General features: G+C 48.7%; 9 protein-coding genes across 9 annotated transcripts; 3 read left to right on the top strand and 6 right to left on the bottom strand.

Annotated features, from left to right (window-relative positions):
- The first annotated feature begins 61 nt into the window (after window positions 1-61).
- On the top strand, window positions 62-2012 carry F5891DRAFT_370956 (actin family). Its single transcript, XM_041371587.1, has 9 exons — window positions 62-142; window positions 196-468; window positions 522-720; window positions 774-868; window positions 920-1247; window positions 1298-1415; window positions 1465-1641; window positions 1697-1816; window positions 1868-2012. The coding sequence occupies exons 1-9, from the start codon at window positions 124-126 to the stop codon at window positions 1904-1906; spliced, it is 1368 nt and encodes a 455-aa protein (XP_041232988.1). The 5' UTR covers window positions 62-123; the 3' UTR covers window positions 1907-2012.
- Window positions 2013-2619: 607 nt separating this feature from the next.
- F5891DRAFT_370749 (uncharacterized protein) lies at window positions 2620-4449 on the bottom strand. The gene is made up of 2 exons (XM_041371584.1): window positions 3923-4449; window positions 2620-3863 (listed from the first exon to the last, which is right to left on the bottom strand). Exons 1-2 carry the CDS (start codon window positions 4349-4351, stop codon window positions 2859-2861), a joined length of 1434 nt encoding a protein of 477 aa, XP_041232987.1. The 5' UTR covers window positions 4352-4449; the 3' UTR covers window positions 2620-2858.
- Window positions 4450-4933: 484 nt separating this feature from the next.
- On the bottom strand, window positions 4934-5984 carry F5891DRAFT_370747 (Sedlin). Its single transcript, XM_041371583.1, has 4 exons — window positions 5426-5984; window positions 5315-5376; window positions 5183-5268; window positions 4934-5134 (listed from the first exon to the last, which is right to left on the bottom strand). Exons 1-4 carry the CDS (start codon window positions 5725-5727, stop codon window positions 5042-5044), a joined length of 543 nt encoding a protein of 180 aa, XP_041232986.1. The 5' UTR covers window positions 5728-5984; the 3' UTR covers window positions 4934-5041.
- F5891DRAFT_1001602 (uncharacterized protein) lies at window positions 5820-7104 on the top strand. The gene is made up of 6 exons (XM_041360189.1): window positions 5820-6231; window positions 6295-6377; window positions 6433-6569; window positions 6619-6702; window positions 6764-6906; window positions 6966-7104. The coding sequence occupies exons 1-6, from the start codon at window positions 5851-5853 to the stop codon at window positions 7050-7052; spliced, it is 915 nt and encodes a 304-aa protein (XP_041232985.1). The 5' UTR covers window positions 5820-5850; the 3' UTR covers window positions 7053-7104.
- F5891DRAFT_1100622 (clasp N terminal-domain-containing protein) lies at window positions 7105-11912 on the bottom strand. The gene is made up of 10 exons (XM_041363571.1): window positions 11730-11912; window positions 11619-11680; window positions 11108-11563; window positions 10532-11056; window positions 10424-10480; window positions 10225-10371; window positions 8480-10169; window positions 8104-8420; window positions 7914-8045; window positions 7105-7865 (listed from the first exon to the last, which is right to left on the bottom strand). Exons 1-10 carry the CDS (start codon window positions 11776-11778, stop codon window positions 7350-7352), a joined length of 3951 nt encoding a protein of 1316 aa, XP_041232984.1. The 5' UTR covers window positions 11779-11912; the 3' UTR covers window positions 7105-7349.
- F5891DRAFT_1001593 (Rdx family-domain-containing protein) lies at window positions 11913-12742 on the bottom strand. The gene is made up of 4 exons (XM_041360188.1): window positions 12490-12742; window positions 12423-12430; window positions 12175-12373; window positions 11913-12117 (listed from the first exon to the last, which is right to left on the bottom strand). The coding sequence occupies exons 1-4, from the start codon at window positions 12637-12639 to the stop codon at window positions 12049-12051; spliced, it is 426 nt and encodes a 141-aa protein (XP_041232983.1). The 5' UTR covers window positions 12640-12742; the 3' UTR covers window positions 11913-12048.
- Window positions 12743-12831: 89 nt separating this feature from the next.
- On the top strand, window positions 12832-14617 carry F5891DRAFT_1125272 (AAA-domain-containing protein; the record flags this gene model as incomplete). Its single annotated transcript, XM_041363951.1, has 9 exons — window positions 12832-12871; window positions 12929-13369; window positions 13420-13531; window positions 13594-13739; window positions 13792-13862; window positions 13911-14001; window positions 14053-14177; window positions 14236-14370; window positions 14408-14617. 9 exons carry the CDS (start codon window positions 12832-12834, stop codon window positions 14615-14617), a joined length of 1371 nt encoding a protein of 456 aa, XP_041232982.1.
- Window positions 14618-14793: 176 nt separating this feature from the next.
- Window positions 14794-16870, bottom strand: F5891DRAFT_370837 (uncharacterized protein). The gene is made up of 2 exons (XM_041371585.1): window positions 14918-16870; window positions 14794-14865 (listed from the first exon to the last, which is right to left on the bottom strand). The coding sequence occupies exons 1-2, from the start codon at window positions 16776-16778 to the stop codon at window positions 14843-14845; spliced, it is 1884 nt and encodes a 627-aa protein (XP_041232981.1). The 5' UTR covers window positions 16779-16870; the 3' UTR covers window positions 14794-14842.
- Window positions 16825-17573, bottom strand: F5891DRAFT_1100613 (uncharacterized protein). The gene is made up of 3 exons (XM_041363570.1): window positions 17476-17573; window positions 17278-17424; window positions 16825-17226 (listed from the first exon to the last, which is right to left on the bottom strand). Exons 1-3 carry the CDS (start codon window positions 17506-17508, stop codon window positions 17170-17172), a joined length of 237 nt encoding a protein of 78 aa, XP_041232980.1. The 5' UTR covers window positions 17509-17573; the 3' UTR covers window positions 16825-17169.
- Between the last annotated feature and the right edge of the window lie 398 nt (window positions 17574-17971).

The following is a 17971-nucleotide window of genomic DNA, read 5'->3' as shown; positions in this document are numbered from 1 at the left end:
CTCAAGAAAGGACGTGAAGGATCATACTAAGTTTCACCAATCTCATTTTTCGGTCTGAATCACGTGACCGCTAGATGTTTGTTAGATCTAGATCGGGTATACTACCGTCTAGTATAAACCGCGATGGTCAACTACGGCGGAGGTCAGTGATCATTGCTGGATGTAAAGATAATGACTTTGACACATTTTACACAGATGAAGTATCTGCTTTGGTTCTTGATATAGGCTCCTCATCCGTACGCGCAGGGTACGCCGGGGATGATATCCCTAAGGCCATTATCCCGTCGTTTTATGGCTATAAGGCGACCTCCGGGGATGCTGACGTGCAGATGAGCGAAAACGCACCAGAAAATTTTGATTCAACTCCCAAACAAACCCCAAGTGACGCGAAACTTTACCTCGGGCAGAATGGTCCTTCGATCTGGAGAGAGGGTATGGAAATTGGGAACCCTATACGGGATGCGTTGAGTAAGTAACTTTACAATCTGTTCATAAATGGTATTGATATTTAAACTATGCAGTTTTTGACTTTAATCCAGTCCCTGCTTTGATCTCGCATGCCCTAGTAGATGTTATGCGAGTCAATCCTTCGGAACATCCCATCCTCGTGACCGAGCCAGCTTGGAACACACCTGCAAATAGGGAAAGAATGGCAGAGATTATGTTCGAGGAGTTCCATGTTCCTGCCTTCTACATTGCCAATACTGGCGTTTTGAATGCGTAAGATTTGATTTACTTGTTATGTGGTGTCGATGTCTTCAATCTTGGAGTAGTTTTGCAGCAGGGAAGGGCTCAGCACTAGTGATCGACGTTGGGCATGCAATGGCCAGTATCACCCCAGTAGTCGATGGCTTCGTACTCCGAAAAGGTGTGTCTGCCGTCGATCGTGTTTGGCCTTCCTCATTCTCACATCTCGTAGGCTTGGTATCATCTGCGCTACCTAAACTCGTCCAAGCCCATGCCCGACACATCCTGAGTAACCCAACCCAGACGCGTCGTGGAATCGAACTTCTCCCTCATCAACTTATCGCCAACAAACTGGTGCGTTGTTTGTCATACCCGAATTACTCATTTTATCATTATGACATAACACAGCCTGTCGAGCCTGGTGCACCACCAAGGTTCACCCTCCGTGAAGACCGTATATCTGGAACGACGGAAAGCTGGAGGGTTTGGTGCGAGAGTCGTGAAGTTGAAGAGTGGATACAGAGCGTTGCTGGTGTTCTTGATCAAGGATGGAACGACCAGTAGGTTACTTTCGTGCATGTTTTCGATCTTTCTCATCGTGCATTCACAGGGCTGCGGCGTCTCGTTCACCACGCCAATACGAGTTCCCGACAGGTTACAACACGTACTTCGGGCCGGAACGATACCAAGTTGGCGAACAGTTTTTCTTCCACTCACCACAGCTAGTGGTATGTGTCTCCCTACCGAACCGATCTCAAAGCCGCTCACTTTCTACAGGCGCAAAATCCAAATCTCCCAAAGAACATTCCTACCTTACTTTCAGAGTCCTTGCGAGCCTGTGATCCGGATCTGCGGCAAGTTCTCATGGGAAATGTGGTTCTCACTGGCGGAGGCAGCCTGTTCCCTGGTTTCGCTGATCGATTGGAGGCAGAACTATCAAGGAATTTCCCCCACGTGAGTAATAAAATACTTTAAAACCTACATCATCGATCTAGAAATGCGTCTGCAGGTCAAGATTCATGCTCCTGGAAATCCCATCGAGCGGAGGTATGGTGGTTGGCTAGGAGGAAGCATTCTAGCGAGTCTTGGCACTTTCCATCAGCTGTGGATTAGTAGAGAAGAATGGCAGGTATGCATTACTTCATGTTCCAGTGCTGGCTTCTACTGATACGGTTTTTAGGAACATGGTAAGCCTATTGTGGGGCAGAGGTGTAAATAGGCTCGTCCTATTGGGAGAGTTTGCGGGTGCATTGTGGCTGTGAAAATGTAGCTACTTCCAGTTAGCCTATACTGCGGACCTCGTCTTTGTCCTAAAATGTATGGTAGGCTGTTGTTGCAGAAACCGCATGTCCACTGCCGCAGAAATGTCGTGGTTATATCCTTGAGTGGAGGTCAAATGGGGCCGGGTTGCCACCCTTTTTCATTTCCTATATGCTGTACGCTCCACGACAAAGTTCCCTGGCGCTAGTCAAGACACAAGCTTGGACTTGTGAAATGTACAAGTACGCGTATTACCTTCAGGGGCCTATGCTTAGACTCGAAGTTGCTTTGCTTGAGCTAGGCAATTCCTGATGGAGCAGAAGCTGATATCCCTCAAGATTCACTTAGACCCACATTACAATCCATTGATCTTCCAACTTTCAGCCAACAGATTTTACAAGAGCATATGCGCATTCGAACAACGGCTCAAATGAACAACCGTACGCGTACAAGTATGAAACAACAGCGAGTCAGAGTAAGTAGGCTTAACATGCACTCGCAGGAGTTCAACTCCTACTAGCGCCATAGGCCATACTAATAGCCCTCCCTAACATAAACACAAAAGGTGCAAGGTGAGATGAAAAGGGGCTCCGATTACTACTAGGCAACCACATCAAAAGCCCACACCGCAAAGTAGCTAAAACACACTCGCCAGGGAGTAATAAATAAGGTCGAACGTAAAAGTAAAAGGTGAAATGAATGAAGGGAAGGCCGGGTTGAACAAAGCGCTAGCACTAACGTGTCCGTTCCAACCTAAAGTTCCAGGGTTGGACACACAAGGCAGTTATTGTTGTTGACGATGATGATAGTGTTTTTGTCGTAAAGAGTGGAATGTTGAAGTCGAAGGGACGAGTCATAGCGAAATATTGAGCCGGTTGAACTTTGTAATAGGCCGAAACAGGCGAGTGTGTTTAGTACGCCTCAACTGCTTCCCTGCGCTCGCGAGCACCCATGAGAACACCCAGGCCGCCGATAGCCTTACGGCGCACGCGCGTGGCAAAGTTCTTAGGACCTAATTCATCAGCACCAGAAGGCGGACCACGAGGCTGTCTTAAAGGGCCGATAAATTTATGTGCGATGGGAACGGGCGAGGCAGGTAAGATAGGACGTCCCATTCCCAGCCCCTCGTACAATTTCTTGGCTGCTTCCTCGCGGGCGGACATTGGTGATGTGTCTAAGGAAGATGAGGAGTGGGGGGTAGTGGGATTGGAGAGCGAGGCAGAACTTGAAGTTGAATAGGCATCCTCATGCTCGCTGCCAGAGTCCAAGGCAATGACAGGGAACGTACGCGAAAGAGGTGCCGTAAAGCTCAAAGGGCGTGGGCGCGCCTTGCTGGCAGACGTAGTACCGTTTCCAGGAGGGGGTGAAATACGTTCACCAGGAGGTGGTGTAATTTTAACGCTCGGAGAAACAGCGGAGACCGTGCGGAGGCCATTCAAAACGGAATTAGTGGTGCTTCCACGGCGCCAAGATACAGCAACATCTGACTTGGAAGGAGTGTTATCTTTGATTGTGTAGACATTACCGCTGGGCAAGGAATTTCCGAGTGACGTACCACCACTAATCACAGTGGTTTGCCCGGGAGGAGATGATCCCCTAACCGGAGTCTCGGGACTACTCGGGAAAGCGACACTAGAGGTGACACGCGCACCAACTCGTCCCCCCAGCGCGGCCGTCATTGGCACCTGTTCCTCAAGTGGGGGAGTCTGGACTCCGAGCTGAGCCTTGAGAAGCTCAACCTGACTAGGACGCCTTGCAGGCGGAGAGCCAACAGGACGGATATCAAAGCTTGTTTCAACAGGACCGGCAGTGGCAGAAAGAATTGTGGCGCTTGCACACCTGCTCTGCATCTGCTGGCGTAAGGCGTGCTGAATGAGGATAGCTTGAGCACGAGCATTACGTTGGGCCTGCTCAGACTGGAACAATGCGTGATCATCATTAACATGCGTGTGAAAGATCAAATAAATCAACAAACCTGTAACCGCGCAATCTCCAATTGCATCATCTGCATCTGCTGATATGCATGCAACTGAACCTCGCTAGGATTTTGTGGCTGCATCCCCTGAGAATAAGAAGGGTAAAATGGAACACTGTTTGGATTGAGGGCACTCTGAGCAGCCATTTGCTGCTGTACGAAGCGGTTGTTTGAACCGTCTACTGTGGCAGTCAGGGGACGAGCTGTCTGATTGTTGATGTACATGTTTTGTGAGAAAAGCTCGGCAATTTCATCCATGTCATCCTCCTCCTCTACGAAAACAGAGTGTTGGTTGGACACAAAGCGTGGGACGTTGAATGAACCACCCAGAGCGGCAGTATGAGGACCAGACATGGACGTGGAGCGCACGCCTCCAGTACGAAGACCGTTGAGAAGGGAGGCACGGTTGTTGGACTGCATGGTGGCCATAGTTGAAAAAATGGGAAGATTGCCTAGAGAGCGCGAGTTGGACAATGGCCTTTGTACTAAAACGACACTGAAAGAATTATTGAACAAGACAGACAGATTATGTTGTTGATAGGCGATGAAATGTTACAACTAGAGCAGAGTTAGAGAGAGGAGAAATATGAAATTGGACAACATACCGAGAAATGGAGGTATAAAAGTATCTTTAAAGACACAAAAATGATATTCACGGAGGAAATTTTGTCTGCTAGCTGTTGCAAGCGACGAGCTGGATGATTATAATATGTGGAGTCCCGTGGACGCTTGAATTGAAAGAAATAAAGAGAACTGTTTTATAGGATTTTATAGAATTTTTATGAATGACAAGGAGAAGGATGCTGTGGATGATAAAAGAGAAAGGGAAACCAAAGCAAAGCGAAGAAATTGGACTGGAAGAGTTAATAGGGCCAAAGCGATATAACAAGTGGCAGTGCCACATCAGTCATCCCCCCTAACACCCGTCGTCGAGCTCAGCCCACAGAACAATCAAGCTCACAGCCTCGTGGTTTAAAGCTAGTATAACTTGGATCTCCGTAAGTTACTAACTGTATTCACTGGTCCTTCCGGACCCGCCTATGGCAATATCCGTACACGTGCATTCCGTGTAATGAAAGTTATTGTCTTCCCCACACTTGGAAAGCCTCAGGCCCGATGTTAAAGGTACTTTTTCGCACTCGCCCGAACACGTGTATCAAACACAATGCTGCGTATCGGTGAATGTGCCGTGTGGAATGGGTTTAACATTGTCTGCCAATCCAGTCAAACAAGTCTCAGAGTCATCCCCGTGCGACTAACCTTGAGGTACAGTTCCCAGACATCGTGAAAGAAGGACCGAATTCCATCATCATTCTTGGTCTCATGCAACAGTATGAACTTCATGTCTAAGGTGAGGATGAGAATAATAAACCAGAGAAGGCTTCAACATACTGCCTGGGGTGACGAACGCAGACACCGTCCATTCATTGAATTTATCTACAGATTTCAGATACCTTGCTATGATCAGGGGAGCATATAATCATAAAGAATGGAATAACTTACATGGCGCTTTCCTTTCGCATGACATCTTCAATAACATCTAAACTGGCGTTGGCAATCATTTGGATCACATGTCGATCTTGCCCTCCGCCCATCCTCACAGCACCCCCTTGGACGTGATGAGACTGCGTAGCGCTAGACGCTCCTGACAACGCCGTCAGGGTACCCGCAAACGCAGAAGTAGACCATGTAGGCAAGTTTGATGAAAGTGATGAGGACGTTGGTTGTGGTAGCTTAGTTGAGTAGTGCGTCAAACTGTATATTGGTGTATCAGACGGAGAGAGCAGGAAGAGATGATGAGACATTTTGTCGTCGTGGCCTATAACGAGCCAGCGCTAGCTTGTTTTACGATCGAGAGAATTAATGAAATTGCATCAGCTTGAACGTTGCGGTCAACATGCGTCAATGCGCTCTTCCGAACTTGTTCCATGATGTCGAAAAGGTGCCTGCATGTTTTTAACCGCTCTATCATACAATCAAGATGCAACAGCCGCCTGGCTCATTGCAATACCCTTTGCCGACCTAATCCTTCTCCACAACTAAGACCGTTCTCGTCACTGCCAGCGCGAATCGTTCAATTCCAGACAGCCAGTACCACTAGTTCACTGCCAGCCTTCCTTCATTTTGCTCGTACGCAACTGCGTAATGCAACTCATAGAGACCTGCTTCGTTCCCGGTATAATTCTTCCCGTCGCCCACCCCGCAGGCCAAACTGGCTAGACTCAATAAACGGAAACGTCATATTCGTGGCCGTCATTGCAATAAACGCTGGCGTCTTTCTTCTCTGGCAAGGTGCCAAGTCCACATACGTTCGTAGGCGCTACGCTTTCATTAAGACTAAAGTATAGGGTGCAGCTGACACCCATCCACAGCAAACCACTCGTGACCCCACACTCTGGATATTCCTTCGGAACAACTTTTTAGTGAATTGGGAGAACATCACCTCCGGTCGCGTGTGCGTCTGACTCTTATTGCGCGTTGCTTCGGATATTACCTGATTCATCTGGCAGGTGGACGCTCATCACCTCGTGTTTCTCCCATCAAGACATAGAGCACATATTGTTCAATGGCCTTTCATTCTACTTCATGGCCCCTGGCGTCATGCAAGTCCTCGGGAACTCGCGTTTCTTGGGGCTCTACTTTCTCGGTATTCCTCCACTTTTCACTCACGGAATGCCACTAACGAAAAATACCAGGCGGCATCGCATCCAGCGTGACGAGTCTCGTATGGAACCGTTTCTACAAGCGTGAATCCAACTACTCTTCACACGGCGCAAGTGGTCCGTCCATCTCCTCACCCCTTCATTCACATCCACCTTCATCCACTGAAACGTTGTGTAGGCGCAATATTAGCAACCATCGCGTTTTACGCCTGTGCATTTCCCAGAACGAGGTTTTTAATATTCTTCGTCATCCCTTGTCCTGCGTGGGCGTTCCTTCCCGGGATCCTCGCGTTTGATGTGTATAGGAGTGTTACAGATGCTGTGAGTTGATTTCGTAATTCGTCGCGCTATCTGGTCAATTGAATTGATCGATCTCGCAGAGAACGACAACGGATACGGCAGGTCATGTTGGTGGAATGCTGTCAGGCATAAGTTTCTTCTTATGGAGAGTGGCTCTTCGTCGCTAGACTTGCCAAATCCTGCTGCGATGGCATTTATCATGCCAACTACCTACACTCAATCAGAAGAATGGGATCCATTACGCAGCATATGAGGTGTAATGTAGACAGGACCGGCGTTGCAAGTGCGAAATAGAGAAAAAAAAAAGAACGTGATATATATACTACAAACCAAACAGCATAAAAAATGGCGATGGTGAAAAGAAACAGACATATTAACGAGCATGGTAGCTCTGAAACACATCCATATTAGTCGGTGAACATGAGCATATCATGGAATACCGTGAGCAATGAGCGCTTGAGCATTCACTCTGATGCACGGCCTTTCTCTCTCTGCGGGGTATTCATCAACTTGTCCAACCTCCCCATCTGACCCTCTAGCTTCGTTATTCCAACACCGTTGCCATCTACGCCAAGGTCCCTCGCATTGTGCTTATCGAAGTAATACGTGAGTAAGTTCTTCTTGTTATCATCGAGCCCGTCGAGCAACGCGAAGAGATGAGTCTCGTCTCGGAGCACGAGCTGCGCAGCTATGATAGTAGCGTACGCGGCTTCGCGAATGACGAGAGTAGTGTCGTTTAGCGCTGCCATTAAGGTAGATTTTAAGCGCGGAAGCTCCTCCTCAAGAACTTCAGCGGGCAAGCGCATGACGAATTTACCCATAGCAATTAGTCCAAAAGCATGGGATGCGTGTTTGGCACTCATATCTGACGAAGGTTCGGCTAGAAACGCACGCAGGCTGCCGTGCATCGTAGTTAGACCGTAAACAGGTTCGATCCGTGTTGCGAGGGCATCACGGATTGTTTTAGTTGCTTCAAGAACCTGGAACTGTCGTGAGCATAGAGTACACCAGCAAGGGATAGGAATTACATCAACAGCATTACAGTACCGCACAGTAAACAAAGTCGCGAATATGTCGGCTTCCCGACCTTCCACAAATGGTGCTTGGCAGCTTAGCAATTCCCAGAGCACTATGAGGCCGTATTCAAGTTGCTCTGCATCCTATTCAAATACGTCAAATGAGTAATCAATGGCACCAACAAAAAGTAAACTAGCGCACCCTTAAAGGATCAAGAAACTTAATTAGAGCATTGAATAGCCGTTCAAAGCTCTTTTCCTTGGTCCATATGTCAGGGATCAGTGGAGGAAGAGAGCGACTGATGCCAAGGAAAGGCGAAACCGTGGAAGGAAGTCCCAGTCCTGGACTCAGGGGAGACGTAGTTGCGGAAGGTATAGGATTGCTGCTGCACAATAACGCTAACTTTTGGAGAACCCGAATGTCAATTTGATCGCTCTCCAGTGCGGTAATATAGTCGTTAAGTTCTTGTACTCGATCTTCAAATGCAGTTGCTTTGAGGGGTGTGGCATGTCCGAGGGCTACGTGGATAAAACCAAAATCAGAAAACAGCAAGGATTTGTAACTAATGACAACTCACTGGACGTGCGTTTCAACCACCAACTAGTCTCATGTACCTGGTCTTGAACTGGCTTCACGAGGTTGTCTACAGCTTTGATGTTTGCGGGACTATTCTTGAATAACGCTGCCTGGCGGAAGATAGCTGCGGTTCGATTGTCCGGAGTCACAGGAGGAGGAGCCAGGCTTCGTATTATCGCTGGTGCATTTTGCGCCTTGGATTTTGGCGTCGCAGATCCGCTACGTCCAAGGAGTAGCGACGGAGGAATTGTGGAGTGCTGGTTATCCTCACCATCCGGGTCGTTCAGCTCGAGCAATCGTTCCGCAGCACTCTGTGCTTGCTCTGCTCGAGCTATAAGAGCGTCTTCAACAAGTGCTGTCTCTGAAGGTTTTCCATTTGATAATACATCAGAACTAGTATAAGGCGTTGAACGATCGGAGCGGGGAGAGAATGAGCGTTGCTGACTGGGTGCCGGAGGATACACCTTGTAGGGAGTCGAGAAAGACATGAGATTGACAGACTCATCGTCCATCTCAGAATCACAGTCATCAGGTATGGGTATAATGGTCGCCAGTAAGAGCGTCTGATCATCGTTAATATCGGGCATTACAGTTGACTGACGAGCTGGGACTGGAACTGGAACTGGAGGTGCATGATACCGAGGGGTTGGTGAGTCGTGATAGGAATCCGAAAGGTTTGGCTGCACAGTTTTACGGGTGGTAGATAAACGGCTAGGAGATATGGGTGGGACAAGGGGAGAAGATCCTCGACGTCGATTTGTTTCGGGGCTGGATGACACCGATGAATCGGTGGAGGAACGTGAATGTGACGTCAGGACCGCGCTAGAGCTTACAGAACGAGGCATAGCACCACCCAGGACACGTGATTTCGATGGTGTAAGGGGGGAAAGGGATGAACGAGGGGACAGTGAGGACCTCGAAGCTGGCGATGGCGAGCTGCGTCCATTCGAGAGTTTAGCCGTAGGGCTTATTGGCGACACCACTCTCCGTGCTGTAGGTGATGTTGCGCGTGTTGCGTGTGATGAGGACGTCGCTTGATGCCTCAGGGTAGGGGGCGCAGTTGCAATGGCTTTGGCCTTGGCACGACTGGCAGCAATCGCAGCTGCAACGCTGCTCTTCTTTACATTTGGTGTGTTTGGTGTGGTGGAAGGAAGACTGGCAATCACTTCAGGGTCTGGGCATGCCTTCTCCAGCTGCTTGCGTGCTGTGGGGTCGAGAGACTCAAGAATTCCAGCTGCCCTATCATGCCAGACACTGTTGAATGCCCAAAACGCATTGCGGGCTGTTTCCTTGACAGCAGGATTGGGATCAGCCAACGCTTTCTTCAAGGACTTCTCGAGGATCTCCACACCACCATTAGCTTCTATATGCGATCTTGCCCGTGTCCCATGTAGCTGGATATAGTGGGTGATGTGGGATACTACGAATGTTCGAGATTGCACCGTCTTTTCTTGGAGAGTGTTCCAAAGGAGTGAAAGAAGAACCCGAGGATGTGCTGAAGCATGCTCCATTATAACGGAGAGCGATCGCTGGGACTGTTGAGCAGTAATTTTCTTGGTAAATCCTGCCATTCGGAGCAAATTCGTGTACAACATTTCACAAAACGGATCGATCCCTTGACCCAACGCAATGGCAAGCTCGGAATAAAGGGAGCAAGTGTTTGCAGAAACCGTTGTCCGTAAACTGACGAGCTGAAACAAAGGAGAGTTGCGTGTAAGACGTCTTTGATAAGTTCCAAATGCTTACTGTTTTTATGGAAGACTGCATGAATCCGTCTTTTAGGCATTGAAGGAATACATCGGGATATCTTGTATGGATATTTCCGGAGAGCATACCGCGGACGCGTTGAATGGCGCGTTCGCGGGCAGCCCAGTTGTGTTCTGTTTCCTTCCCCTATGTCGCAAGTTAAGAAGGCTGGGCAAGTATTCAAGGGTGTTGACAATACCTCGAATGATTTTGCAAATGCTAGAAATTCGTTTTCCAGATCTCGGCTAGATGCAACCTATAATTGTTGCTTAGATAAATCTCGGCGAGGCGGGGTGGCAGAACATACAAAAGCAGGTTCAACCGTACTAGCTGCTTCGCTTGACGGTTGTGATGACAAAGGCGGAGAGACAACTGCAGCTCGACTTGGTGGCCTCGGAATCTCTCTCACATTTCCTTGACTTACTGCCCTCGTGATACCGGGCGTAGCTCCAGATGCCGCGCCAACCGTTGGACGGCGACCCTGTTGCAGCATCATGCTTGGAGGAATGTACTCCTTCTTTGGCTCTCCACTGCCCGCGGAACCCTCGCTCTGGGGCGTGCTTGTTCCAGCAGCACGACTGGAATGCATGAGCTGTGATTGAATATTCTCAACCATCGCTTTGCGTACCCCCTTCTTTGTCAGCTCTTTCTTGAGGTCTGAGCGAGCAGCATCCGTCACGCCCGGCCCAGTGAAGAGCTCAATAACGGAAGGCGATGCGCATGCGCGAACATTACCATCCGTGTCTTCCAACGTGTCTACTAGTAATGAAACGTATGGTCGAACAGGAAAAAGATGGTGGGTTCGGCGGATGTGCACGAGGACTAGTAATGACTACGGTAGAGAGTGAGAAGTCGTCACACCAGCTCGGAAGGTCCCACTTACTTGTTCTCGGACTCTGGCAACCTTGCTTCCAAAGCCGCTATCTCTGAGGAAACGTTCGAATATTGTAAGTGGCGTTTCTGGACCCCCCTTGCTATCCTTCATCTTTGAACCAGATGGAGCCCTGAATGCCAGTCCGCCGAGGATAACCAGTGTTTCACGCGCCTTATCACGAGCCTTTTCGCGGGTATCACCGAGACGCTCAATGACGCCAGGAGCGGGAAGAAACGCATTCATAATGTGGCGGAGAACCATCAAGTCATGAGACGTTCCGGGAGTGGACGACGTGGAAGATGATGCTGATAATGGGCGCGCGTTTGCGTTTGGGACAACATTGTTGCGCGAAACGATCAAGGGGAATAGAGGAGGAAGGGCAGAGAGCGTCGCGGTCGTTAGATGTTGATTTGAGATACGAAGACATGCTTTGAGGGTAGAGATGACTGGTTCTGGTTCTGTGATCTAAATACAACCAGTTAACGAGGCTCAGTTCATTGACCAGGCAACCGACACGTACTTCTATGCCCGACTCGAACTCTGCTTGCAGTTTTGTAACGGCATCAACCTTTTGGTCAACGTCTGTGGACACTGTGAGTTCTGATGGTTGTTCCCAGGGGATACTACCAACCGTTGCTTTTGCATTGATTAATGAGTTTTTCGAGCCTCTCGGTGCTCATGATTGTTTGAGAGGAAGAGAAAACGCGATGGGCGCGAATTGAATCAAGGTTAGCAAGTCCCAAAGGTTTACTGCCGTCCGAGTTCGCGGGTGTGGCGGAGAACAAAGTGAAGCACTTCTAAGTTCTCGCGACGGACACTTATGCAACAAACCCGATTCTCACTATAAGTATCATACATGCTCTTATCGTGACGTAGTAGGCAACGTTTTTTATTCACAATCTGCTTCGAATAATTCCAGCAGGGCTTGACCAGGGCACCAATTGGACACGTCATTCGCTCTTTTTATCAGAATGACCTAAAGATTTTCCAGGTTGTACGTAGTCGCGTATACGCTGCTTCTGATAGGGCATCAATTAGATCTCATCGCATCGACTGCCAGAACAAGTCGAACTAACCAAACCTTTCAGTTCAGGAAAACCACCCTCGATCTTCCTGTCCCACATCAATTGAGGGGGACTGCCTTCGAGGTTAAGCCAGACCCTAAAACGACCTCCAGTTTCCTCAGAGTTCAGAGGAATGATTGATATCGCCTTCAAGACTGGAGGCGGAAATGTAAGGAATAGCTCTGTGGAAACCCAGGTCGCTCGATGGAGCCTACAAACAATGGATGAAATTGAAAGTTAGCAGTATTCATCCCCCTTACCATCGACACTGGATAGCAGATGATACATCAATCACAGTAAGCTGTTACAACAAGCACTGCTGCGTACTCGGTCGCAGAATTCTATGATAATGCTGGGTGACATCAGTGGAGCCGGTGGAATGAAAGTCGACGAGTTGAGAGCAGGATTTCCTTTGGCCTGCTCTACATTATCTTGCTCACTAGGCATCGGACAGTATACGCCAGCCGATTCTGCCATCTTGGCCGAATGATAGAATTGATGTCGACAGCAACCACTGATAAGTAGGTCACGTGAATATGCGATCGTTGTTGACGCGTTGTTTGTTCCGAGTCTACTATCGCGTCTACCATCATCATCCTTAGAATGTCACCAACCTCAAAAATGGTGATCGACAGTAGTAAGGACGCGATATCGACATCGCACTCAGACATGGACAAGAGCAAATTAGATGTAATATGGACCGTGCACGGTAAGTCTCAGTTACAAGTAAAATTACATCAAACATCTGATCGCGACGCATATATAGTCGAAGTCCGACTCTCGACAAAATCTAGACGACGCGTAGATATTATCCAAGGTCTCGTCCGAGACTTTATTACCCAGAACTACGATCCCATCACGCTCCCATCTATCCTCAATGGATGGGAAGGAGACCCGACCCTTGCTTCATCGGTAGAACGAATCGCAATATCAGAATCACCATGTCCATTAAAGTTATTACGCCTCAAAGAGGTGTCACTGGAAATTCACGCTTACCAACCACATGAAACCGATGCAGTCGAAGAATATGCTAATGGAACACCAGGCAGAGGTGGTGAGGAGAACGTGCTCGCTGCGAGCGTGTGCGAACTCCCATGCAAGGCATGGGAGGGGTTGTGGGATGGCTTGATATATGCGGATAACATCAAGCTGAAACTACTTGATTATATTCACGCAACTTTTGTTCTGAGTGATGCTGATGTTGACTGTGGGTGAGGCAATTAGGCGTGACCGTGATGTATGCTGACCCTATTTCAGTTAACCTGGTGACATGGAACCGTGTGGTCCTGTTACATGGCCCTCCAGGGACAGGCAAGACGTCGTTATGTCGGGCACTAGCTCAAAAATTATCCATACGATTATCTCATCGGTAAGTCCAATATATGCGCTTTCCATCTACTTCACGAACTTCACATTCCTCGTAACAAACAGATACTCTCAGTCACGCCTGCTAGAGATCAACTCTCACTCCCTGTTTTCCCGTTGGTTCTCGGAGTCAGGAAAACTTGTACAGCGTCTGTTCAGCAACATCATGGAAATGGTAGAAGATGAAGACTGCTTCGTGGTTGTGCTGATAGGTAAATCTGGCACGCGTATAGACCGTTGTGTTACCCACTTATAGCGCTTTAGATGAAGTAGAATCCCTTACCGCAGCCAGAGCTGGCGCCATGGCGGGCACAGAACCATCAGACGGCTTGAGGGTGCGTCTGCAAGTGTCTCATGATGTGTGTTCCTTACGAATTGTATAGGTGGTCAATGCTCTCCTCACGCAACTGGACAAGCTCAGGTATCAGAAGAACGTCCTAGTGATGTCCACGAGTAACCTCGCAAAAGCCATAGGTAAGGATGCGGGAGGACCATGCATACGGAATGTCTGATTACCTCTCGAAGATTCGGCTTTCGTTGATCGAGCAGATATCATCCAATACGTCGACTTACCTCCACGCGAAGCCATCTATGAGATTCTTCGTAGTTCCCTGTGCGAATTCATCAAAAAAGGAATACTACAGGAGACAGTGAGCTGACCATGAACCTGATCTCGTTATTGATCTTCTTGTTGATGGTACCTCTTAGACAGTACCAACCCTTGACCGAGCGCTGTACATTGAAAGCAGCAACAGGAATCACTCTAGCGCAAGTGGTACCATACTGCCTTATTCACCAGAAAACCTTGCATCTACTCTACTGGCTCTTGCTGATAAATGCAGAGTAGGTCCAATCATTCTCCCTCCTGTCCATGGCTCAGGAGCTCCCGCAGGCACAGCAACTTTCAGGACGTGCCCTTCGGCGTTTGCCTGTTCTTGCACTTGCGAGGTACATTGGCATTGGTGTTAGTACATCATCGACCACCAGTAATCTCAACAACTCGCGATTTCAAACTAACATACGCTTATGGCTGGAGGCGATGGAGAAAGTCCTCGATGATCGAGCTGCAGATCACAAAAAACTTTTGTAGTCGACACCGCATCCTCACGTTTTGCATCACATTGTTGTCTTCTTGGACTCTGCCCCATATCTCAACGTGTATGATACCTCCACCCGCAATCAACCCACGTGTATCAACGCTATTCAAGTTGCAGTGAAACCGCGTGAATTTAGTACCCTGAGAATGCTGCACAAAAGGTGGTATAGATGAGATGACCAGACGGTGACGACACCAGACAGGCATTGCTTGGTCAAATCAACTCATCGATGACGGGTCGACTAAAGACATACAATCAGTCACATTAAGAGGTCATCCCATAAAAACACCTACAAAACTGCAGGGGCTGGGGCCTGGGTGCTCTGAATCCTTTATATCCTGCAACCCACCCGTTCCGCATAATTCGACCACCATGATCTCCTGAAAGACCTGTCTTTCCTTGCTTGAAGTTCACGATCCTCATCCATGCATTCCTTGGCACAATTACCCGAGCATTGTTGCTGAGCAAATAAATATTCTTCCCAGCCCATACCCGTCTGCCAAGTCGCTCCTTCACCCGTTGCGTCACCCGACTGAATGCGACTTCATAGTGGTTCTCGTACCACGTCACGAGTTCGTCTAGATTTTTCTGGAGGATGTTTAGGTGGAGGTTTATATCAAATATTTTCTCCCGTGGGTGGAATTCTGGGGCCGTGGAAGGTGTGTCGAGGTCGACATCTAGAGCTGTCGAGACGTCTGGTGGAGAGGAGCTGGAAGAACTACAGGAAGTTGGTTCTGAAGGAGATAGAGGAGGAGGGAGGCTGTCGCGTAGCTCAGAGTACCACGCGATATCGTTTTTCTTCCTCCGTATGGTCTGTCTCGTAACCCATCCAACCCATCGCATCAACTCTATATTCTTGTCTCTGTTAGCCTCTCCAAAAACAGGTATTATGGTGCCCCGGTTAAGGCTGAAGTGCGGTGCAAGCGTGCCATGGGGATCACGATACAGCTGACTCCGTAGAAGACGGTCGACCGAACGATCCAGGCGCACAGCTTGGTAGAGGTAATGTCGCGCAAAGGTGGCATGGCCTGCGCGCGAGATATGCTTCAGTAAGATATTGTACGAAGTAGTATTAGGTCGGGCGTGGGGTGTTAGGTGTGGCTCGGTCGACGCGGGGTTTGCGATTCCAAAGTCATCCTCATCATCGAACTCTTGTGAATAGTGCTGGCTGGCTTGTGGTGGAAGGGGTTGGGTGAGGACCTCGAAAGTTTGGACGAGTTTGGCTACATTGCCGAGGCGACCGAGCATGTCAAGGGTAGTATTGAGAGCGGCGGTGGAAAAAGGTGACAACATGCTGGAGCCTTGTAATGGAGGGTGGTCTGGATAATCCAAGTCTATACCATAGCCCAGCTTCATGAGCTGAAAGAAGCCCTCCTGATCTAACACCTCCTTCAAGATACGTATCACCAAGTCAAGGTTGAAAGATGTTAAAGGCATATCCCGAGCTGACATTTCCTTGAGCAGCTTCCGGCAAAGCTTGCTCGCATCAGCAAGCATGTCCTCGCGGTGCACCTTATATATTGGCAGAGACAAACGATGTGCGATTGCTTTGAGGCATAGGCCGAAGGTTTTCGCTTCAGGGTCCAGTTTGCAGACGTGCGTGAGTTCTGTGAGTACTTGCATTGCACCGGTATAGTGACCCACAGCGGCGAACTGATGCAGGACGACATGGTAGTCGTCAAGAGTGGCATCTGCGCCTGTTGCTCGGATATTACGCATGACGGTCTTGAGACGGGCCTCAAAATGGTGAGGGATGCGAGAAGCTTGGCCTGCTTGCATGCGACGTGCTGTCCATGCTCTCAAGGTATACGCGCCCGGGACGCAACGTCGAAGAACTGCTTGATGAACTTCCAGAGGAAGATCGTCACATTCCGCATAGTTCATGAAATCGACATAGCATGACCATACTCTGGAATAACTCCGTGTCTCGCACGAGAGGACCTCCATAAGAGCAGAAAGCTTTTCCTTTTGGATGATGTCCTTGGAATTCTTTTGTGAAGCAACGGTTGTGCTTGGGCCGGAATATGCATCATGCACTATATGAAGCGGAAGGGTTATAGCGGAGGAGCAGCGAACAGATGTATGAACAAGTCGACATAGGGAATGGATTTGGGTTGTAGCGGAAAAGCAGACTTTGGAAAGCTGCCTCCGCATGGAACAGTAATTAGTCTGGCGCCAGGACTGGCCAGAAGTATCCGAAGCCTCTTGCAAATGCTAGCAGTGCGCAAATTCGCTTGAACTGACTCCGACGAAAAATGTGCTAACTTCCTTTCTAGGAATTACAAGTTTCCTCACAGATCTAAGCTAGTATAAGTGCATCACTTCTCGAGATCTCAGTAGTTGTACATGCTGATATCAGTATTATGCGCGCTTTGACCATCCTGCGCTCTTCAGGCATGATCCACATTGTACATGTGCAATCCTCGCGTTATAAATTGCTGTATCTCAACCAACCACGGACATAATTACACTATTCACTCCGTGTTGCTGCACGGTCGATTTTCTCGTGCACAATCTACGATGCATTGGCGACAAAGGGGTGTTACTATTGACGGATAGCTTCAAGAATTTCCATCGATGTCACGCTGTTACCACGAATAACCTGCAAAGATGGAAATAAGATGTTGCCCGCAAGCAGCATTTTGGGGCGTACCACAGTTCCAATGGGATGTTTCTGAGCCGGGGTCGACTCTTCCAGAGCATCGTCGATGACGAGGTTCAGAAAGAGGTCGTAGCCACGCAGAACACCGCTGACTTTGCGGCCACCCTGCAGATGGACGAACAACTTCTTGTCCATAAACTGTAGTCAAGTTATTTAGCATACAAAGGCAGGACTTGAATAGAAGTCTACCTTCTTAAGTTCTGGTTGTGATGCCTTGGACATGATTATTTACAGATGATAAGTCACTGTCAGGGTCGCTGAGCTCGAGCAGGTTTGTTGCTTTGCAGTGTTTGGTTCAACACTAATACTAAATCCAGAGCCTAGCTCCATAACGCCCTTGCAAGCCCTTTTTGTTGGCTGGCCGTATATTGCAATCTATCTGCTGCTCTATATAAAATCTGACTGGGCGTACCCTTCCTCCAAATCAACCCGAGCAAGATCCATTTGTTGGCGTTTGTCGCTTTCATTCAGCTGCTGAACGCTGCTTAGACCATATAACAGGCTGGCTAACCCATAAAGTTTTCATCGCCAAATCGTTGTTTATCGAAGACGGTTCATGGCGAGCCCCACCAGCCGAACTCCCCCAACCAGTGCAAACCCTTCTACCCAGCCCCAATCTCGGCCGCGAGATTGGAATAAGCTGCGAGGTGGAGAGGCAGGATCTACTTTTCGCGGTTCAGGGAGG

This window comes from Suillus fuscotomentosus (assembly GCF_016647785.1).
Source record: "Suillus fuscotomentosus strain FC203 chromosome Unknown F5891scaffold_3, whole genome shotgun sequence".
In the NCBI taxonomy this organism is placed as follows: domain Eukaryota; kingdom Fungi; phylum Basidiomycota; class Agaricomycetes; order Boletales; family Suillaceae; genus Suillus; species Suillus fuscotomentosus.
Note: the sequence above shows the minus strand (reverse complement) of the source record. Positions and strands in the feature narration are given on the sequence as shown.